Source organism: Mytilus californianus, unplaced genomic scaffold (assembly GCF_021869535.1).
Source record: "Mytilus californianus isolate M0D057914Y unplaced genomic scaffold, xbMytCali1.0.p SCAF_11, whole genome shotgun sequence".
NCBI lineage: Eukaryota > Metazoa > Mollusca > Bivalvia > Mytilida > Mytilidae > Mytilus > Mytilus californianus.
The window spans coordinates 13,499,925-13,525,330 of NW_026262593.1; the positions used below are offsets into that span (position 1 = coordinate 13,499,925).

Sequence of the window (25,406 nt, forward strand, 5' to 3'; positions counted from 1 at the left end):
GACACCTGGACACAATAGAAAACATGTGTCCTTTACTTTGACACCTGGACACATTAGAAAACATGTGTCCTTTACTTTGACACCTGGACACATTAGAAAACATGTGTCCTTTACTTTGACACCTGGACACATTAGAAAACATGTGTCCTTTACTTTGACACACGTTTTCTTACCACCTTACAATGTTGGCAGGACAAACATTCATCAGAGCATGTCCATATGCACCTTCTTTCTAATTTGCAGCAGAAGGTGGGTCCTTTACCTCAGAGGAAGGAGAGAAGTTCATTACATCAGCAGCTCTGTGTGACGTGATCACTGACAGAACCGTGGTATTTTCAGGTCCTAAATATCTTCAACTACAGGTGAATAACATTAATATTATCACAGTAAAACTCTAGACACACAGAAGTCACTTTGGCAAGGACAATTTGCTTTCCCTTTATCAACTTTATGACAACATACCGGTAAGTCAGTGGCGGATCCAGGGGGGGTTCCGGGGGTTGGAACCCCTCCTTTTTTCGGAGATCAATGCATTTGAATGGGGACATATAGTTGGAATCCCCCCTTTATCCTGGGTTAGGAACCCCCTCTTTTATAAATGGCTGGATCTGCCCCTGTAAGTTAAATAAAATCGCCTTTACTATGGTAAACAGTCAGGTGAAAACTAAATATCATCCTGCTGTACAGATGACTTTTGTGAGTGGTTTATTAGGTATTAAATATGGTTTCATTCCTTTTACGCCTATTTGTAATTCAGGCTTCTGACGAAGTTATTTGGCCATGAGTTATTATACCTTGAGAAGGCAAATCTAGAAAAGTGCAAAAAAATTGAGGTATTTGTTATTTGTCAGGGATGAGTATGCTTACATAACAGGTGTAAACACATGTATAGCATACCACTGGCTTAACTCACATCAAAAACATCTGTAGGCAAAATATTTATAGAAAGTATTTCTAATTAGTTTTATATTTATAATTTTGTTGCTATTTATGTTTTAATCATGGTACATATTTATAGCAAAGGTAAGTATGACAGAGGCTTCACAGATACATACAGGAGCATCAAAACAAAAATACATGTAATGAATAATACCAATTAATATAGTGAAAGTATTCTATTAACACAAAGATATGTACTTAATCACAAACTTTAATAATTGTTGTTGCCATGGATGCTGACATAAGAAAACAGCACCCTCCTGGCTGTTGAAATGTCTATTAATTGAATAAGAACAAATTCTCATACTCTCCCAAGAGGGGGCATCAGATGTAAAGTCTGCTGATTGACTGACCAGGGGATGTAATTCAAGTTACAGCAAACATTTGACCAATGGTCAATTTTCAAAATTTTTCTTAATTGTAAATAAGTTTTATATGTTTTTTTTTTTAACAAATACAAATTGTACTGGACCATATGTTTGTAACTAATCCAGATGTCTTTTTGATTTTTGTGTGTGCATGATTTGGTTGTTCGAACAATGTTGGGGTCAATTATTAAATTTCACATATGCTGGATAGATCCTTACATCTTAGTTACTCAAAAGAAAGAATTATGGACAAAAATAGATAAAAAAAAAATGTACAAGACAAAAATTACATAAAATAAAATGCTCCGCTGGGCGCAGCTTGATACGACCACAGAGGTCGAACCCTGAACAGTTGGGGCAAGTATGGACACAACATTCAAGCTTGATACAGCTCTGAATTTGGATTGTGATTAAATAGTTGACACAGCATAGGTTTCTGACACAGAATGAATGTGGTCTACGAACTTAAAATTTTTTAATTTACCTATTATGGTCCAATATCCAAAATCTAAATACATGGTTAGATTCAGCATATCAAAGAATCCAAAGAATTCAATTTTTGATGAAATCAAACAAAGTTTAATTTTGGACCCTTTTGACCTCAATGTGGACCAATTTGATAACGGGGCCCAAAAATCAAAATACATGGTTAGATTCAGCATATCAAAGAACCCCATATATTCAATTTTTTGTTGATTTCAAACAAAGTTTAATTTTGGACCCCAACTTGGACCAACTTGAAAACTGGGCCTGAAATCAAAAATCTAAATACATGTTTAGATTCAACATATCAAAGAACCCCAAGAATTCAATTTTTGTTAAAATCAAACTAGGTTTAATTTTGGACCCTTTGGACCTTGATGTAGACCAATTTAAAAAACGGGACCCAAAATTAAAAATCTAAATAAACGGTCAGATTTGTCATAACAAATAAATAAATGTGGTCAAAGATTTTACAAATCTAATGCGCCATACTGTGCAATTAAAGATTACTTCTTGAAATTTTTCAATATTTGAAATTTGAAAAAAAAAAAATATTTGAAGAATAATTCTTTTTAATTTCTGAAATCTGAAATGAGAAAAAATTGACCCCCCACAATTTCTTTTTACCCCCCCCCCCTTTTTACCCCCAAAAATTCTTTCCCTCAAGATATGGTCATAAGCTCAATTCAAATTTCCAATGGAATTTGCAACCATAATTACCCATTTAAATTTATCATAGTGCTAACTTAATCTATTTTATAATAGAATTTAAAATATGGTGTCAAATCTTTCATATGGATTTTTTTGTTAAAAAAAAAAGATGCAACATTTGCAGATATTTTTACTGGTCTTCCTTTATAAATATGCATTTCTTTAAACATAATTTAAAAGCAGTGTAAGGGAAGTAATCAAAACGTTGTATGTGGATTACTTCCCTTACACTGTTTTAAATTGTCTTAATTGTTCATTAACCATTACTTTATACATAATTTAAAAGCAGTGTAAGGAGGTAATTCAAATGATGTATTTGATTGATCTCCCTTACACTGCTTTAAATTATGTTTTGTACTAAAGTATTTGTCCATATAAAAATGCTTGTTTTTTGCCCCTTTTTTGGCCCCAAATTCCTAAAATTTTGAGGCAATTACCCCCAAAATCAATCCTAGCATTCCCTTTGTGATATGGAACCTTGTGGTACAATGTCAGAGAGATCCATACACTAACACACAAGTTATGTCTGGAAGTTATAAAAATGCCCTTTTTGGCCCCTAATTCCTTAACTGTTGGTACCATAACCCCCAAAATCAATCCCAACCTTCCTTTTGTGGTATTGAACCTTATGGTATCCATTCACTTAAACTAAAGTTAGAGTGCAAAAACCAATGTGTCTTTGGACGACGACGACGACGCCAACGTCATACCAATATACGATCACAAAAATTTTTTTTCGGTCGTATAAAAATTGCAATTGATAATAAAGGTATGAGAAAACACATGCCAGTCTTTCATAATATATATACAGAACAGCAATAAATAAATTGAATGACACAAAAAGAATTGAACTAGAAATCTATGATAATAAAAATAAGCTAAATTATCAAAAGAGGAAAACTGATAATTTTCTACCACTAACAAAACAAAACTTCATTTTTTTTAATGTCAAAATCTGACAAAATATGTAATGTGCATGAGCAAACTCATTAATGGATTTGCAGTTAATAATCCCCAGAAGACTGTTACAAATTACAATTTTGCATTTAATTAAGTGTGTACATGGCCTACATCTGACCGAACTCAGAAGTATTCAAGTAAACTGTGCTGCATATAACTGTAACAGTCAGCTAGAATGTTAGAATGCACACTTAATATGGTGTCTTTATAAAATGAAATGGGTACAGATGTGACAAAATATTAAATCAACCGTTCTAGTACCATTCTAAGTATTGAAGGATTATCAAACTTTATCATCAGGAAACATATCATCCACTCCTACAACTATGCCCAAGAATTTGCATCAAAATGATGTTGGATGGAAAATCAGCTTATCACCAACACCACTTAGAAAACACAAAATTTTCAAATAAATTTGTCACTCCAATTATAAGTTTGTTAGTTGAGGAATACCACATGTTTTGTTTTCTTGATAATTGGTGGTAGTTGTTGCATGAATGAATTAATAGTAAATACAAATGTGAATATTTAGTTAATTACAAATGTAAACATGTAATAAAAATTAAAACTTATAGGTAGACAAATAAAAATTTCAATTTTTTTTTAATGTGTAGGGAAATATAACATCACAAACTTTCCTTCATCCTTTTTAATATTTAATTTCCATGAGTAGTTATTATAAAATGTTAAAATAATCAAAGTTTCAATTAATTTCATTGTTCCTGTTCTGGAATGGTAATATCAGAAACTGGACATTTTCTGTATTATCATCTCTACTGGTATTATAAACTTAGTTTTTTCTTTTAAACATCTGTTTGTTAAGTATTATTATCTGACCCTTTATCAGCATCAGGTGACAGATTTACAGCTTTAGTTAACCATTTTATAATTGAGAGAAGATATGAAAATTACACTCTGTAGGGTTTGGATGCAAGACTGTCATCATGATGTATTCTTTGAACATATTAAGCAGTCTGTGGTGTATGTTTAATACCTTTTTGACATCTTTAAAATTTTCAAGTGCAGTTCATAATCTTAGAATTATATTTGCATTACTACTTCCATTGTTCTGACTATCATAGAAAATCTTCCAAATTTTTAAATGGCTTGTAAAATTGGTACTTTAATTATTTAATAATATTTTTTTGACAACCCTGCAATACCAAGGTATCCATCCACCTTTATAAGGAGTCTCTTCCAAAAGTAAACACTACATGGAGTTCAATATATATACATATGTATATCATTTCTTATAGGCTTGTACTCAGAATTTGTTAAAACCACAAAATCAAAGTATCCTTGAAAAAAAAGTTTCCCTAATCCATGAAATAAAATGTTACCCCGGAGCAAAATGAGTATATTCAAACATTATGTAATAGAAATCAGTATTTATACAAAATTCTGGAATTCTTTCTTTTAGATAGCTGTTGTTGAAGAGAGAATTAAGTGAACCAAATGATCAGACTATGGTCAATTCTATTATCTACTTGTTCATTATGACCCAACAATTACATTTAAAACTTTAAGCTAGTACTGGGTAGGCTACAGCATTAAACATGACCATCTTGAGCTTTAAAAAGCCTGCAACACATTTATTGTAAGATAGTTATGGTAAGCTCAAGGAATGTCACCTATATTATCTGTGAATGCAAAACCTTCAAAAAAGGTTGTTTACAGTTTCTACATCTACATTTTTTTTTAGATAAAAGGCAAAAACTCGAAAAATTGGTGAAAAATTGTCATTTAAGGACAATAACATTTATAATTCCTATAAAGAGTCAATACTCATCTAAATGGTTTGGTAATTGCACATTTTTGTAGATCTTGTATTACTGATCATTTTTGTTGTTAAAACAGTTTTTACTTATCTATTATTTTAAGTTTCCAAGATAATAGACAAAAATACAAAAAGATGTCAAAAACCATCATTTTAGGGCAATACCCGATCTGTAAGGTGTCATCTGATAATTTTGGTAGATCTTGACATTTTTAGCATTTTCCTCTTAATAACAGTTGTATTAAATACCACTGAACTTAGTGAATGACGTTTGAAACGTCTGAAAAGTGTAAACAATGAAATAAATTGAAAAACATATCATTATAAAATTTTACAGCGTCAATGATAATTTTAAATTTTCAATTGAAAAAATAATGCCACATAAAAAAATCATAAGCTTTATGTGAAAAGATATCAACAACTTTTAAAATGAAATAATTTGGATAGAAGTTGGACTGAATTTGATCTTACAAGTGGATTGACTGTAGTATTACAGATGTTGACTTATCATTTTGTTTGAGACCTCAGATGGATACAATCATGCACCACTGTCTGCACCACTGTCCTCATATAGCACAGGGATGGAAAAATAAATAGACAGGAAGATAAATCAGAGATGGAACAATAAATAGACAGGAAGATAAATTTATAAGACTAAAATTGTAGGAGTTATGACTTGTGAATATTGTGTCTGATAATATTTTTTAAGAAAAGAGTCGCAGTTCCATAATATATTGTATTTTATATTACTTCCTGGTAATCATTACTTAAGTTATATATTTAATTGACATATGATCTATGAAAGAATTTGGTGTATCACTGGCACAGTGATCTATTTAAACAATTCTATATCAAATTTTAAAGGTAATCAAATACCAATATGTTTATATTAACACCTTTCCAATAGTGACACAGAAACCTTTCTTTTAAAAATAACCTTAAATCATATGATTGTAAACCGCATGTGAATAAATCATCGAGTTGGTCTTTTGTTTTTCTCTTCTTTTACATGCAAAAAGGGGGAGGCAGGGGGGTCAAGAATTCCTTTAATTTATTTTCACTGTTATAAGGCAACAGTACAGTGGAAACAGCATTTATCTATGTAACATTTCTGTGATACACACTTGTACTTATTATTCCGCTACCATTAGTACAATTTTAAAACATATTCCTCATTTCGCCGTCACAAGACTTCAGTGAGAGGATGGAATAAATTTACCCTAATATCAGAATATATAATGAGGAGAGTTGAGATCCCAAAAATCTAGTTTTGAGACTGGGTTTAAATTCCCCCTGATAAATAGTCACATGCATGTCCTAAGTCAGGGACTTAGTCAGGGACTTAGTCGGTGGTTTTTGTAGTCATATCTTTATGTTTGTTGTTGTTGTTGTTGTTTGGAGAACGTGTTATTTGATGGTAGATATAGTTCCTGTTATATTTATTTCACACCTTTTAAGATAATTTAGACCTTGACATATTCTATACTGTGTTATATTGTTAAAGACTGTATGTTGACCTCTGCTGACCTTAAGATGGCATACAGTATTTGTGTTGATACAAGTGACTTACTTTTCAGCATGTTTAAGAACCTTTTCAACAACTCTTTACAAGATTTATTAGTGCACATAACAAAATTAAATTATTTTCCTTGATCCACACTTTAAAACTGAAGATAATATATTCATTTACATATAAGTGGTTGTTGTTTGGTTGTCTTGTCTTAAAGTGAGGCTCCATATACAACAGTTTGGTTGTACTTGATGTATAGACACGTGGTTGTTGTTCAGGTCATCTCTTGTCTTGTCTTAAAGTGAGGCTCCACATACAACAGTTTGGTTGTACTTGATGTATAGACACGTGGTTGTTGTTCAGGTCATCTCTTGTCTTGTCTTAAAGTGAGGCTCCACATACAACAGTTTGGTTGTACTTGATGTATAGACACATGGTTGTTGTTCAGGTCATCTCTTGTCTTGTCTTAAAGTGAGGCTCCACATACAACAGTTTGGTTGTACTTGATGTATAGACACATGGTTGTTGTTCAGGTCATCTCTTGTCTTGTCTTAAAGTGAGGCTCCACATACAACAGTTTGGTTGTACTTGATGTATAGACACGTGGTTGTTGTTCAGGTCATCTCTTGTCTTGTCTTAAAGTGAGGCTCCACATACCACAGTTTGGTTGTCTTGTCATAAAGTGAGGCTCCACATACAACAGTTTGGTTGTCTTGTCTTAAAGTGAGGCTCCACATACAACAGTTTGGTTGTCTTGTCTTAAAGTGAGGCTCCACATACAACAGTTTGGTTGTCTTGTCTTAAAGTGAGGCTCCACATACAACAGTTTGGTTGTCTTGTCTTAAAGTGAGGCTCTACATAAAACAGTTTGGTTGTCTTGTCTTAAAGTGAGGCTCCACATACAACAGTTTGGTTGTACTTGATGTATAGACATGTGGTTGTTGTTCAGGTCATCTCTTGTCTTGTCTTAAAGTGAGGCTCCACATACAACAGTTTGGTTGTACTTGATGTATAGACACATGGTTGTTGTTCAGGTCATCTCTTGTCTTGTCTTAAAGTGAGGCTCCACATACAACAGTTTGGTTGTACTTGATGTATAGACATGTGGTTGTTGTTCAGGTCATCTCTTGTCTTGTCTTAAAGTGAGGCTCCACATACAACAGTTTGGTTGTACTTGATGTATAGACATGTGGTTGTTGTTCAGGTCATCTCTTGTCTTGTCTTAAAGTGAGGCTCCACATACAACAGTTTGGTTGTACTTGATGTATAGACACATGGTTGTTGTTCAGGTCATCTCTTGTCTTGTCTTAAAGTGAGGCTCCACATACAACAGTTTGGTTGTACTTGATGTATAGACACGTGGTTGTTGTTCAGGTCATCTCTTGTCTTGTCTTAAAGTGAGGCTCCACATACCACAGTTTGGTTGTCTTGTCTTAAAGTGAGGCTCCACATACAACAGTTTGGTTGTCTTGTCTTAAAGTGAGGCTCCACATAAAACAGTTTGGTTGTCTTGTATTAAAGTGAGGCTCCACATACAACAGTTTGGTTGTACTTGATGTATAGACATGTGGTTGTTGTTCAGGTCATCTCTTGTCTTGTCTTAAAGTGAGGCTCCACATACAACAGTTTGGTTGTACTTGATGTATAGACACATGGTTGTTGTTCAGGTCATCTCTTGTCTTGTCTTAAAGTGAGGCTCCACATACAACAGTTTGGTTGTACTTGATGTATAGACATGTGGTTGTTGTTCAGGTCATCTCTTGTCTTGTCTTAAAGTGAGGCTCCACATACAACAGTTTGGTTGTACTTGATGTATAGACATGTGGTTGTTGTTCAGGTCATCTCTTGTCTTGTCTTAAAGTGAGGCTCCACATACAACAGTTTGGTTGTACTTGATGTATAGACACATGGTTGTTGTTCAGGTCATCTCTTGTCTTGTCTTAAAGTGAGGCTCCACATACAAGTTTGGTTGTACTTGATATATAGACACGTGGTTGTTGTTCAAGTCATCTCTTGTCTTGTCTTAAAGTGAGGCTCCACATACAACAGTTTGGTTGTACTTGATGTATAGACATGTGGTTGTTGTTCGGGTCATCTCTTGTCTTGTCTTAAAGTGAGGCTCCACATACAACAGTTTGGTTGTACTTAAAGTATAGACATGTGGTTGTTGTTCAGGTCATCTCTTGTCTTGTCTTAAAGTGAGGCTCCACATACAACAGTTTGGTTGTACTTGATGTATAGACACATGGTTGTTGTTCAGGTCATCTCTTGTCTTGTCTTCAAGTGAGGCTCCACATACAACAGTTTGGTTGTACTTGATGTATAGACACGTGGTTGTTGTTTAAGTCATCTCTTGTCTTGTCTTAAAGTGAGGCTCCACATACAACAGTTTGGTTGTACTTGATGTATAGACATGTGGTTGTTGTTCGGGTCATCTCTTGTCTTGTCTTGAAGTGAGGCTCCACATACAACAGTTTGGTTGTACTTGATGTATAGACATGTGGTTGTTGTTCAGGTCATCTCTTGTCTTGTCTTGAAGTGAGGCTCCACATACAACAGTTTGGTTGTACTTGATGTATTATTATAGACATGTAATATTTGTCACTGGATACAAGGAATCTGCTACCATTTGTTAATTGATTGGAATATGTTTAAAGCAGAGCATTAAATTGCCCCTAACCTGAGTACATGTAATTGTCCACATTGGGTGTTGAAAATTCTGATTCATAAATAACTTATTATAAAGCCCTTTTTTTGTAATGTTGAACACAACGATGGTTTTTACATGAAATAAGCTTGTTTACTTCTACCTACGTCATTAGGTCTCTGGTGGAGAGTCTCATTGGCAATCATACCACATAAATTCTAATTATTCACTAAATTTGGTCTTGAATTAGTTGTATGATGGTTTCATCCTGAACAGGCATGAAATATTCGCCACTGTACATTAAGAAGCATCAATCATTGAGACGGGAGTTGTGTATTCGATTTGAGTCACTCATGGCAAGTGCATTAAACTCCAATCTTAATTGACTTAGGAGTTAACTTGCTGGAGATTCAGGTGATTTTCTCTCGTTACTCAATTGGCTTCCTGACCTGCTAAAATAGTGGTCACCATAGATAAGTGTGCTGAAAGAGGTGTTTAACACTAACAACCAATCAACTATTAATGACTCAGCTTAAATCATTTAAAGTTACATTGGTGGAAGGTTTATAATTAAAGTGGCATAACTGTTATTTTGGTTATTTGAAAATTTTAGGACAGTATTTCTCCGGAAAAAAATAAAGGACATACCCAAGAGGAAATAAAAAAAATGCCAGTTTAAGAACGAGTTGGACAACACCATGACCAAAACAAAAAAGGCAAACTAACACACAACAATTATTCCACTAAACACTAAGACTACAACAGAAAAATGATATTAACTGTTTTAACGATTTGTATGTTTAGTTATTCCCTATTTAGCCTATTATTCATGCAAAACTACGAAAAAATTTGTCTTATGAGGTGGATAATCATAAAATACATCAAACATTGTAAGATGTCTGGATAAAAGTTAGTGCATGGTTGGTAGTGCATGTTTTACGACATTACATAGATAACAACCTGTCTCAGACATCACTCCATTATCTAATATAGACAACATCACACTTAAAGTAGGTTAATCATTTGCCCATGGCATTACTTTAAAAGTACTGTTTCCTTGTAAGAATTAGTCACAAACTTAAGATGTTAAGTTCTTCAGATCATCACCAGACCTTTTTGTCTTTTCACATATTTCTATATTTTCATCATTTATTATATGTATCACTATATTATAGAACCATGTACTGTGACAATAGGTCCTGTGAATGAGCTCACAATAACCCCCTGCTTCAATTTATTTGTGAGTTGCAAGATTAGTCAATGTTACTCCCCTATGTTGTACGGATGGAATTTATATCCTAAGTCACTTCATAATATAAGCAATTTTAAATCATAATCTTGCCTTCCTTGTATGCATGGACATCCGAACTCGTTTTTTGTTTTCAACTCATGTCTGCCAATAATTTGTATGCTTCAACAGAATAAAAGGTGAGTGGCAGCATCCCAACAACACAAACAACAAAAAGACTCAGAGTGGTCAACATACAATCTTCATTTATTTATTTTTGTAAAGTTTCAGCAAAATCCCTCTGACAGTTAAGGAATAATTGTGCTTATAAGATTGATGGACAGAGTCCGACAGACCAATAATTGTTCTTCACACCTTTGATCTTTGACCTTAAAACAGCTAAATAACAATGAAATAATTGAATGTTGAAATAATTTAAGAGCCATCAACTTTGAAATTAATATCTTCATTATAAATGCAATTTCAGCTATAAAATTTACAATTGATTTCAGGTGGAATTATACTGCTGTTATTTCACTACACCCTAAAATTAGTGAATAAAGTTGATTAATTGTTGGTAGCTTAATGTCCAGTGGCAAATATTTCATGCATGTTCAGGACAAGTAGATTCAAAATGTTAATATATTTTATCTTAGAAGTTCTGTAGATATAAGAATGAATGCATTTTTTTCAAATTTTACAAAATGAAAGCAAGTGTCACAAGCTTCATGCAAGATGTATAGGTCACTAATGCTCTCGTTTCTAAATAAATTTTCAAAAAGTAGCATTTAATTCTATAGTTAAATCCTAAACCTATAGGTCATTTTCAATTTTATCCATTTATATTTTCAATTCCCATTGACTTGTAATAAATAATCTACTTTTTGTGTGATTTTAACAAGAACTTTGGTCATACATTAACATAATATGTCTATTTTCTGTAGATCACTAGAGTACATCAGACCTTGTAATGACCTTGTAGTCAGTTAACTATAAATAACTTTCTTGTCAATACTGCCCATTCCTGAATTCTGTTATATAGTATATGATTGATGCCATACCTGCTTATTAATACCTATATTTACATAACAATACATCTATAACTGTAACATAGATAACTAATATATAATGGCCAAATTGTTGAGTGCATATAAGTTAGATTGCAACACTTCATAAATTACTGGTGATCTGAAAACTTGTATATCTGAATACTGAAAAACACAAGGTCTTAAATCATTGCATTGAAACTTCAGAGGGAATGAGTTAAGAGGACAAGCAGTCCTGCTATGCATATCACCTGGTAATCCAGACTCAGTGAAAAAGTCACAATAGAGCACAACCAGTAAATATACATATCCTAAAACCCTTGTGGTGCAGACACATTAAGGTGGTACATAACACTACAGGGAGATAACTCTGTAAAAATCAGCAGAACGTTTTTATCACATTTTAGTTTTAAGGAAATATTAAGCTTCTTAATGATCAAAATTAGTGTATGTCAAACTGCTATATATCCAATGAAATTTTTCCGAAAAAGTGTGTGGTTCAAGTTTTTTGAAATTTTTATATTTTTGTCAAAGGGTCAAAGTAAATATTTTATCAAATTTTATGAAAATTAAACGAGCCAAATTAAATTTAATCAAGGTGTTTGGTACCACCTTGATACAACTAAAAGGCCAGTAATAAAATTGAATATGTGTATATTAAAAGAGAACTTATTAAACATGTTTAACTCCACAACAATCTGTATGTGCCTATCTCAAGCCTAGAACCAACTGTAATCTAGTTTTTATTATTATCTGTTGTATGCTGTATTTGTTTTTCGATCATTGTTGTAGCATAAATCAGGCTGGCAGTCTGACCTCTTCTTTAGAAAAGTTTCACATTTTGTCATACCAGGACCTACTGTTATTCACATATCATGCAGCAACATTGTGTCTATTTTCTGTAGATCACTTAAGTACATCAGACCTTGTAATGGCCTTGTATTAATTATATCTGGAATGTTAAATCAAAACTATGAATTACTTTCTTGCCAATATGTACTGTCCATTACTAATTTCTATAATCCCTGTAATTGTTGCCATGCCTGATTATTTATACCTATATTTACACTAACAATACCACCTACAACTACATGGACAGCTAATATAAACAGTAATGTGCTGGGTGTATGTAGGTAAATAAGTACATATTGTACTCAATACATCCATTCTGAATATCCAAATTCCTGAAAAACCCTAAGACATACTCGTAAATCCATTCTGAATTTTGAAAAACCGGAAGAGAATGCAGCATTTGAACCTCAAAGTGGGTGAGACTGGCTGTAGTGACAGGATAAGTATTGCCTGCTTTAATTGCATGTATCACCACTACCATTCACCAAATGTTATAACATAACCATACACCAAATGTTATAACTACCATACACCAAATGTTATAACTACCATACACCAAATGTTACAACTATCATACACCAAATGTTACCACTACCATACACCAAATGTTATAACATAACCATACACCAAATGTTATAACTACCATACACCAAATGTTACAACTATCATACACCAAATGTTACCACTACCATACACCAAATGTTATAACATAACCATACACCAAATGTTATAACATAACCATACACCAAATGTTATAACATAACCATACACCAAATGTTATAACATAACCATACACCAAATGTTATAACATAACCATACACCAAATGTTACCACTTCCATACACCAAATGTTACAACTACCATACGCCAAATGTTATAACTACCATACACCAAATGTTACAACTACCATACACCAAATGTTATAACATAACCATACACCAAATGTTACCACTACCATACACCAAATGTTATAACTACCATACACCAAATGTTACAACTACCATACACCAAATGTTACAACTACCATACACCAAATGTTACAACTACCATACACCAAATGTTATAACTACCATACACCAAATGTTACAACTACCATACACCAAATGTTATAACTACCATACACCAAATGTTACAACTACCATACACCAAATGTTACAACATAACCATACACCAAATGTTATAACTACCATACACCAAATGTTACAACTACCATACACCAAATGTTACAATTGGAAATAAGACAGAATGACTAAAATTACAGATGAGGGGAACCATTCTGGTGCAGAATCAGATACACATGATAAGCTTGAACATATGTACCTTAAAACTGAGTGTGGATAATAATAAATTAACAGTAACAAGGCTAAAACAGTTCTGGACATAATAATTGTATGAAACAGTCTATTGTACCACACCCATTCTAAGAGAATCATTTAACCTGTTCAGAAATCAATGTATGACTTTTTTTCAGATAAAATGATTTGTTTGTGCTGTAAGCAAAATGCAAGTTCGTTGTATTTCCATCAAAAACTTTGGTTTTAGTGAACATCATTCGTGCGTTAAAAGGGCATCGTCACTTCCTTTCCCATGTTGAGCGAGCGGTTGGAAAAATATGATGCTATATTGCACGAATTATTCTTCGGCAAATTAAATTCTTATAATTGACAATCAGCACTGCTGTCATTAGGGAATTGTGATAAAGTACCTACAGAACAAACATTATTTCTAGTTTATCCTGCACAATGACGATCACTAAGACGCTTGATGAACGTTAATAGTGTAGGGATACAGGCGATCCCCTCTATCTGGTAAATGATGCATAATGGCGCACATAATTGACGAAATTTTTCCGGTGAAGAACATAACTCGAAAGTGGTCTATTCTTTTTCATTTAATTCATTCATTATGTTGGAATTGTATATTTTAATTTCTTGTTAACAAAATTTCTCTAGGGAATAGTCATTCATTTTATCTTTACTACAAATTACAAAAAAAAGAAAAGGCCTTCTTATTGAGTTTGAAAACGTCCTGTTCAGTACAAATTGAAATGAAATTGGTACCAGAATTACTCTTATTTCAACAACAAAAAATACTTTAAAAATGAGAGACTGGTCATACAAGAAATAAATGTGTTGAGTAAAATGATATTCAAAGGGAAGTAACTCAAAATTTAATGACACATAATTAGAAATTGCAAACACCAGATCAATTAGGAACTAGGTAAATAAAATTTATATATAGTTTATGTTTCAGAAAATTGAAAACTGTCCTTTTTATTTACCTAGTTCCTGCTATGCCTAAAAACTTTTCCAGGTGCAGAGGGAGTAAATTGTGTGGTGTAATCATGGTCATACATATTGATGAACCTTACAAGAAAGCATACTTGAACATATACTATTTTATTTTTTTTCAATATATTGCCAAAAAAAACACTTTTCTGCACTAAAATCTTAGTACAACACAACATCTGGCAGATAAAGATCCTAATTTATATGATTAAGGTTAACTCATTCTATTGAGAAGTTATAAAGGAGATCAAAAATTATGTTAGTCTTAAATTTAGTCTTGTATGTAAAAATGATTTTCCTGTCTTATACGGGAACTGTACAGAAATATTTTTGAAAACATTCCCCTCAGTTTCTCTATACGGTCCTCCCTTTCTCTCTATATCTTCCAGATATAAGAATAATTATAGATTTACTAATATTTCATAATCCAATTTTGGTACAATTTGTAGGAAGGTTTATTGTACATACATTTAATAGACAAGATTTTAACTAGTTGTGTTGGTCTATTGCAATACAGCTCCCATTTTAAGAGTAAGGGTTTAAAGAACTGAAAATGGAAACTGGGAATGTGTCAAAGAGACAACAACCCGACCAAAGAGCAGTTACAAATGGGTCCTCATTGCAGCGAGTAAATCCTGCACCCGGAGGCAGGCTACAGCTGGCCCCTAAACAATAATGTATACTAGTTCAGCGAAATGGACGCCACACTAAACTCCATAATATATAAATGAACCAACATTAAAAAATAAAACAAGGCTAACAAAGGCTAGAGGTTCCTGACTTAGGCATGAAAATGCGGCTGGTTAAACATGTTTTGTGAGATCTCAACCCTCCCCTATCCTTCTAGCCAATGTGGAATAAACAAACACACAGCCATATGCACAAAAAGTCAGTTTGAGTCCAATGTTAGAATAGGTAACAGAAGAAACTAAGCAAAATGACAATGATCAACATAAGTTAACAAAGGACTACTAGCAGTTACTGACATACCAGCTCCAGACCTCAATTAAACTGATTGAAAGATTATGTCTTCATCTTATATCTTTATTTTATCATAACAAAAACAATTGTAAAATGTCAAATGATATTGAACATGTTGAAAAACAATCCAAGTTAGAAAACATGTCAATATTTCACAATATTACAAAGGTCAACAACTGTCAGTGTAAACAAGCTGTAATTGTTTTTCTCTCCCAAACTGTAAAAACAAAATTAAAGTCTAAAACAGCACTACCTAAAAATAAGAAGATGAGGTATAATTGCCAATGAGAAAACTCTCCACCAGAGACCAAATGACGTAGAAGGTTAGCATTATAGGTCACCATACTATGTGTATGTATTTTATTGTTATTATTATTATAGTAATTTACATAGTTCACTGAAGGGAGATCTGGGACATAACGTACTTGTGATATTTATGTTAAACTGTTTTAAGAGAATTAAATAAATGCACCAAGGCTTTTCATATTTCAACTTGTTTAATTTTTGTGCTAAATGTAGAAAAAAAAAATTATCTGTATGCTTGTCACTGAATTTTAAACGGACATTCAACTTCTTCAAGGTCACACCAAAGTATAACTCAACTTGCCATTTCATAAAACTAATTAGTTCTGGGTAACAATTTAAAATGCTCACATCCAACTATGTGATAGTTATTCATAAAAATCTAAATAATGATTTTCTTATATTTTAACTTTGAAGTATATCTAAATTACTCGTAATTTCTAAAATGACAAATTTGCATATAACACTTTAAATTTCTAATAATAAATATCTGTTTGAGGCTGACATCATTATGAAATCCACTGTTTTTTATGTTATTCAACACAAAACTCTTTTGTAACACTTAAGGATATGAAAAAACGCTATTTTCTGTAAAATTAACACTTTTTCCTTAATGCCAAAAAACTCAAAGTATCAAACTTTTCACATTACCATTTAACAGAGAATTATGTTAGCTGTACTTAACAGTTAATAAAACCACGTCCTTAAACGAGAACAGTAATTAACTAAGCATTATGATCCATTTCATTTTTCTGTAAAAAAAGGTAAAAATGTCTCCATATAAGCCTTGAACATAAAATGTCTAGATATCAGCCTTGTATATAATCAGTAAATCCTGAATTATGTAATAAATATCAGATTCTGTCACAGACATCATTCAACAATCAGTTATAAGTCATACATACTTTAATGTGTCAAATATTGTAAATTCAGAAATTATTGCACGCATTTATTATTGCGATTTTTGACAAATGGACAAATATGCGATTTTAATTATTGCGATTTCAAAAAAATCTGCATGCAGATATATGTATTAGTTATCAGTATGCAAGTTCTATTAATGCATTACTCATCCAGTTGTATTATTTGCATTAATAAAAACTTCGCAATAATTTCTGAGTTTACAGTATTAACAACTAAAGATGTGGGGTATACATCAAAGGGACAGAAGCCCAACAATACAATTACCTATAGACATCAAAAGAATGAAACATACAGTCTTTAACAACACACAGGTTTCAATAAAACATATTAAGCTCTATTAATTAGTATACCTTATAAAGGTTGTGAATAAATTAAACAAATACTATCAAAGATCTAAAATTAACACTCCATTCTCCAAATAACAAAAGAGAAACATTAATATAAATCACAACCCCCCCCCCTTTTTAATCTCTATTAGTCAACTAACAAAAGTTACATAAAAGAACATACAATAAAAGTCAATACAGACTTAAAAGTACTTAATTACGTTCACATCAACTGAATCTTACATAAACCTGAAAAGAGTCCTCATATTTACATAATCAACACTATCAGAGGTTGTCACACCTGTATCACATTAGGTGTAAATATTCATCAGACATCTTAAAAAAACCTGAAATAACAAGCTGAATATTACTGTACATCAATATATTATCCACATGGACTCGGACTGTCCGTCATTTAGACCATTGCAAGACATAGGTGTGCTAATTATATATATGTTCAAGTAAACCCTTGAAAGACATATACATGTATAAAAATAAGAAGCTGTGGTATGATTGCCATTGAGACAACTCTCCACCAGAGACCAAACGATGTAGAAGTTAACAACTATAGGTCACTGTACAGCTTACAACAATGTGCAAAATCCATAGGCATAGTCAGCTAGAAAAAGCTCCAAAATCACAAATGTAAAACCGTTCAAACTAGAAAACTAACGGCCTGATTTATGCACAAACAATAAACAAAAAAAAAACAAATATGATATACAGCAACAAATGACAACCACTGAATTCCAGGCTCCTGACTTGGGACAGACACATACAGTTTGCTTATATATAAAAACCTTTGAAAGACATAGGTATGCTTAGATCATTAACAAAACCTTAGTAAGATGACGGTATGCTTAGATCATTAACAAAACCTTAGTAAGATGTAGGTATGCTTAGATCATTAACAAAACCTTAGTAAGATGTAGGTATGCTTAGATCATTACCAAAACCTTAGTAAGATGTAGGTATGCTTAGATCATTAACAAAACCTTAGTAAGATGTAGGTATGCTTAGATCATTAACAAAACCTTAGTAAGATGTAGGTATGCTTAGATCATTAACAAAACCTTAGTAAGATGTAGGTGTGCTTAGATCATTAACAAAACCTTAGTAAGATGTGGAGGTATGCTTAGATCATTAACAAAACCTTAGTAAGACATAGGTATGCTTAGATCATTAACAAAACCTTAGTAAGATGTAGGTATGCTTAGATCATTAACAAAACCTTAGTAAGATGTAGGTATGCTTAGATCATTAACAAAACCTTAGTAAGACATAGGTATGCTTAGATCATTAACAAAACCTTAGTAAGATGAAGGTATTCATATCTTTGACTGTTTTTAGCCTAATATTTTTAAAGAAGTTTAACGGGTTAGACAAGTCATATTTTGTCTGGAGGTCTGGAGATTTTGTCTGACATGTGTCAGTTGTCCTTGACCTTATTTACATGGCTTGGTGATATACATAAGTGAAATTCTTCATTCTGTTACTTTGTAATTAACAAAGTCAAGTATATTGGATCTCAATACAATCAATCTAAGGTAAACATATCAATCTGATGGAAAAAAGAGGGTACCAAGGGGGGAAACATACACCATAAGTCATATACAAAAAGACAACATCACGACAAAATAGAAAATCAATAAAAAGACAACAACAAAAAAATCATAGAAAACTAAAGATCGACCAAAATGAATCAACCCTATCAAAAATCAGGGGTGTAGTAGGGTGCTCCTGAAGGGGCACCCCCTCATGTTACTTGTTGCAAGAAAAACGTGGTGTTTATTCCATGTCAGTAATGTCACATTTGAGGAAAAGAATATAGATTGTGTCTACAACAGGTGAAACTTGTCAGTGGTCATCTGTGACACAAATATAGAAGTCACCTGATCTTGACCTCTTTTCATGGTTTATTAATAAATGTTTCAACTATATTTAACCTATAGACATAATATGGCCATCATTTTTATGTTTCATTTGTCAAAGTTGATTTTCCATGATAAATGAAGTTAGAAATAAAATACAAGAGTTTCCACATATTATTCAGCCATCATTACCCAGGGGGACATTAAACTCTGTACATCCACTGTCATTAACTGACTATACAGAAGATACACAGTGAGATTGGTATCAAACAACTGAATTAATGCAATTACATCTTATTCTTTAGATCTAATATAAATCTGCTATAATAATAACTCACTCTACCATTAATGTATTTAATAGTATTATTAGATTACCATTATTCAATTATGTAAACTAAAAAATTTTAGTTTTGGATAGATATTTGAACACCCACATGTTCATCTGAATTTATTACTTTGTAAATTATTTGCATATTTGGTGTCTGTAATCATGGCTGTGGAAATATCAAAATTCGTCACTTGTCCATGGACAAGTACTATACAAAAATAGTTGCCCAGAAATTGTTATGACTTGTCCCTACTGGTTGTGCTATAACAGAAATTACTTGTCCTAGAACATACACTGTGTTAATTTGTCCGGGAGAGATTTTCAGACAAGCAAGACAAGATTGGCATGGTATTTCCACATTCCTGAAAGTTCCCTCTTGTTATGGGAAAGGATGCTTGTAGTCTTTGCCTGTTATCCGACTCTCATTGATAATTATTATCAATAAAATATTTGAAATCAAGATTTTATTCTTGGAAATATTACACTTGAATATCACTAACCATCTTTTATGCACATATTCTCTCCTGTGTTAACCTAAGGCACCAATTTTTGTGGATGTCTTGGGTATGTGTGAACCACGAATTAGGTGTTAAAGGAAGTACAAATTTCATATTGGCTTGTACACAGACTTTGACAAAACCACAAAATCAAGTATCCTAGAAAATAAAATTTTTCCTCAATCCGCAAAAATTGATACCAACAAAAATAAATGATTCCAAAGCAATTGAAAAAAAACAGCACATCAGAGGTCTTGTGGTGGTATGGTTGCCTCATGTGCAGGAGTTTTTATTCAGAGGTCTTGTGGTGGCATGGTTGCCTCATGTGCAGGAGCATTTATTCAGAGGTCTTGTGGTGGCATGGTTGCCTCATGTGCAGAAGTTTTTATTCAGAGGTCTTGTGGTGGCATGGTTGCCTCATGTGCAGGATTTTTTAATCAGAGGTCTTGTGAAAGCATGGTTACCTCTAGCTGCAGAACAGTAGATCTTATGGCTATGGTTCAGCAGCTAGGTCCCCTCAAAAGCAAGAGTTTTCTTGTTTTAACCCTTGTCAGTCAAACAATTAATTAGTCAATACTAATCATCTACTAACAGGATTATAACTTCACAGCAAAGAAAAATTATCTCTTTTCATACATATCAGTTCAACATGATCAATAAAATTTATGTTTTATTGACCTAATACCAATCATGTATGACCTCAAATATTGGGTTCATATATTCGACATTTTTTTTGTATTCTTCAATGACATTCTTTCATTATGAGTCCTTCCAAAAAAAATTGTCATTAAAATGATCTATCAACTGTATCAAAAAGAAACGTCATGACAGTGCAAGCTAGTTCTGGGGACATTAAATATAATATTTCATTTTAATAAGACTCATCTATCTTTGTATTTTTATAGGTGTCTATAAAAGTAAAACTACCACAAAAGTCTAACACATCCATAACAGATCAGGTCATTGATCTTATATGTATCGTCATTTTCAAAATACATTGCACTTTTTGCACTTAAAATTATTTCACTTTCATAACTATCACAAAATGAATTTGAAACTCAAATTTTATTTTATTCTTTTTGTATATACTGTATAAAACTTTCTCTTGTTCAATTAAAACCACAGATTTAACAAAGGATAGTTTTATCCTAGTAATAGTAGTTATAAATGAGTGTTTTCAGAATCAAAGGAAAAGTAAGTAATTTTTTCTGTCAATGTTTGACATCTGTTATGAGTTTTATTGAATACCTGTATCAAAAAGTCAATTGATCTGTAACTCTTAAACGTCAAATTTTGTCAATTATACTACATTTAGCATTGAACATTATTTAATTCAAATAAGTCACTGTTTACTTTAAAAGTAAGTCCTTGTTTTTAAACCAGAAAGAGTAAGTTTACAAAGGGTTAAAATTGGCACCTAAATTTCTAATGCTTAAATAAAACAGGTCAACATACTACAAATGTTACATAAACATAGTTGTGGTGTTACTATTAATACAAAAAAACTTCTGTTTGGCGCATCACCTTTTAAATTACAAAGTTATGACCCCTTATTTATGCATATGTATTGTGTAACTTCAGTTTTGGTCTAGTTTCTCATAATTTATGAGTTTTAAAGATAATATACTTTTGACCAATTGTACCATTCAAGAACTTAATTGTGGCCTTTGTGATATTTTATAATCAAGTTGAAATACAAGGCCATTTTTGCCAAAAGTGAACTTTGACTTATATATCAATGAGGTTATAAGATATATTCTCTAGCGATATGACATCAAATGGTAAATTCTCTGAACTTGAAATCAGCACATAGATTCAGTTAATAAGTAGGCAATCTTTCTCATGAATACATTATTCATTTAAATTTGGAATTGTAATGGTACTTGAAAGCATCTATAACAATATGCTTTATTGTTTTTTGTTGAATAGACAATGCAATTTAAGGCAATGGACAAAAAATGTCCCCACGGCAATCATATTTAGAAGTGATTTTAATTCAAAGAAGAAGACACATGTGCCTTGTATTTTACTTCAACAACTCAAACTGATTCTCCGTTGTACAAAGGGAGATAACTCAAATTTAACTTCAGCTTATTTTTCACTATTGTACAAGAGGAGATAACTCATTCTTTCTCAAGAAAACTAAAAATCATGTAACCATGAATTTTCTTTTTCTTGATACTTCTGCCTTTAGCTTCTGTGATAAAAGCAAGTAACCCTATAAATAACATGTATGTATAATATATATGATACAAATATATAACAAATGTTGAAAGTTCAATCATTTATCATATGGTGAAAACAAAATAATTTATATTTCTTGTTTATTTCACTTGAGAAACAAGGTAGGTATGAATTGTATAAATATTTAATGATGCTGATGTTGTTCCATTTTTCTTCCTGTAAATTTTGCACTTCTTTGATTAATTACTAGGAATTAACCTCAATTAATCCTTCACATTATTTAATCAATCTTTCATTTTCAGATTTCTAATTACCAAAATAATTGCATGCTAAAAAAGTTCCTACCTCTAACAGGAATGGCAGGACTGGTATAAATGTGTTGGTAGATTCTGATAAGGTGTTCATCATCTTTATACAGTGGAAACGTAGAGGAAAATATCTTGTTGTAGGTGTTAGTCTGAAGATAAATTTAATAAATTAAGATAAAAAATAAGGAGATGTGGTATGATGGCCAATGAGACAACTATGTATGATTGCCAATGAGACAACTATCCACCAGAGTACAAATGACGTGGTTATAAACAATTTTAAGTCACAGTACAGCCTTCAACAATGATAATAACCCATATTGTATAGTCATATATTCAAACAAGAAAACAAACTTAATATGACAGATATGATCCAACCATGTTTATGATGTCTATATTAATATCTTTTTTGGATCACTCTACCTTAATATGTATCATATGTATACCCCACAAGGGCTCTGAGGAGGGGCACTGAATTGGAAATTAAACTATTCAGTGTTAAATGAATAAAAGGAAATGAAACAGAAAACTAACTACAAACATACCCAAAAGACTTCCATAGGTCAAGAGACTTGATACAGTCAGATATCTATACAATATGCCAAGCTCTAAATTGTCTGGAGTCATGAATAAATTGATTGATTGATTGATTGATTGATTGATTCATTGTGTTAGTTCTACTTTCAGTACTCGAAGCTATATCGTGGTGGCCAGTTTTTATTGGTGCAGGAAAGTGGAGTGGTCAGAAAGAACAACAACCCTCGACAGGAAAACCGGCAATCCTAGTCAATTGAGATCAGAGTTTAATGCATGTGCCACATGTGAGGTTCAAACTCACAACCACAGGGTTGACAGGATATTGATTTTGTAGGCGAACTACTTGGATCACTCAGCCACTGACGCCCCTGACTTAGGCTGTTTGGTCTTTCAAATAGTCTAAAGGTAGACAATATGTTTTTTTATCCTGCTGTATTTACACATTATACTTACTTAATGGTTCCTATAATTGTTTGTGTTAATGGGTAGATCAAGGGTTGTAGAACGTCACTGGGATAGGTGGCACTCATCAATCGTACCCACAATGCCAGACAATGAATGTACTGCCAGTTATAAACTGCCTGGACATTTTCCTGTAATATAATTTTAGCATATTTATATTTACATTCATTGCCAGTGCTATAAAAATAAGAAGATGTGGTATGATTGCCAATGAGACAACTCTCCACAAGAGACCAAATGACACAGAAATTAACAACTATAAGACACTGTACGGCCTTCACCAATGAGCAAAGCCCATACCGCATAGTCAGTGTCTTTTATATAACACTTTTGTTTTTGTTTTTCTTGAAGGTACTGTGGATTCATTCATTTTTTTCTCTTACTTTTTTTTATTTGATTTTGTCATTTTACAAAAGTCGGCATACAATCCTATAGAAAATTTGTTTTTCTTTGAACATTAAATTTGTGGTTCACCTGTACCCATGAAATCCACAAAAAAATGGTATCCTACGAATAATCATGCATCTACAGTATGTAATAAGACATTAAATGGTATCATCTCATGGCTTCCTGTTTTAATGATGGTAGCCAAGTACCAAGTATCTACATTTAACAATATTAAACACATAGAAAAAATCTGCTTAAAATACTTAATTCTACTTTTTTACTTAATTTTAAGAAAATTATATACAAATAGAAGACTTCAACAGCCCTTACACATACCACATTTAGCTATAAAAAAAGGTCAAATATTCTGCTTATTTATAATTCATATTTATTATATCAATTTCCTTGAAAATATCTCAAAGAACTCACAGACAAATATTTTGAATATTTAAAACAATACAATACAAATTAATTATATCATGACTACTTTCATCTAAGTCACAGCAATGAGTTTCACAAAAAATCTTACAACTAAAATTGATAGTAAGTATACTGAATTGTGTAAGACTTACGATCAATTTTAGTCGTGCATTTTTTGTGAAACTCATTCCTGTTCACTGTTGATTTGTGGAAATTATTTTCAAAAGATCTGACGCCATATGCCAATAAAAGACTTTCAAACAAAGTAGTCTGAAAAAGGCAATTTTCAAATGTTTTGTTTTTTACAGTTTATAGGTAAGTAATATTAATAAAACCAATGAAACAAACCTTCTTCTTGACAGTTATAGCATTACGTAAGTGTATGGCTAACTGTCTGATGTAGATAAAGGCATACTGGTATCCTAATACTGTATCTATAGTCAAGATCTCCACCAGGGAGCGCTGCATAAAGTTGATCAATGGAAGTGTTGTGGGTGATGTAAATTTACAGTTCTTTACATATGCTATGTACATTTGCTGAAAAATAAATGAGTTTTATAAAATATTCAATATATGTAAAAAAAAAAAAAAAAAACATTCTATTTTCTTTGTTTCAGCCTTATTTTCCACTTCTTAATTGTAAAGACATTGTCAAGCTCATGTTTTGCAATAGAAAAACTAAACAAACTTTCAAATAAAAAACTAGGCAATCCACTTTCATATTAATTTGTTGAATAATCTCTATCACTTTTTTTTTTGGTTTGATTATTGGGATACAGTGACCTACTTTAATGTCTATTGACCTACCTTTATACACGGTTCTAACATAGATTCCTGGGATATCATGACTTGTCTGTTGATACAAAGGAAAGCTACCACTCTTGTTGTCTCTTCAGCAGAACTCCATAGGTTGGTCATTTTCTGAAATTAAATAAAATGCTTCGCTGGGCGCAGCTTGATACGACCGCAGAGGTCGAACCCTGAACAGTTGGGGCAAGTATGGACACAACATTCAAGCTTGATACAGCTCTGAATTTGGATTGTGATTAAATATTTGACACAGCATAGGT

The 25,406-nt window shown here is 32.3% G+C and overlaps 1 protein-coding gene and 1 long non-coding RNA gene across 6 annotated transcripts in view; one reads left to right on the plus strand and one right to left on the minus strand.

Annotated features, from left to right (window-relative positions):
- Positions 1–25,406, minus strand: part of LOC127719590 (nucleolar complex protein 2 homolog) — a 227,607-nt gene that overhangs the window by 183,555 nt on the left and 18,646 nt on the right. For all 5 annotated transcript variants that reach the window (XM_052225814.1, XM_052225812.1, XM_052225813.1 and 2 more), the window contains exons 9-12: positions 25,144–25,257; positions 24,685–24,873; positions 23,521–23,660; positions 22,568–22,679 (exon numbers count right to left, since the gene is read on the minus strand). In XM_052225814.1, coding sequence (XP_052081774.1) covers positions 22,568–22,679; positions 23,521–23,660; positions 24,685–24,873; positions 25,144–25,257 — 555 coding nt within the window. The remainder of the gene's footprint in view (positions 1–22,567; positions 22,680–23,520; positions 23,661–24,684; positions 24,874–25,143; positions 25,258–25,406) is intronic.
- Positions 1–25,406, plus strand: part of LOC127719605 (uncharacterized) — an 85,287-nt gene that overhangs the window by 51,794 nt on the left and 8,087 nt on the right. The gene's annotated exons all lie outside the window — the stretch shown is intronic.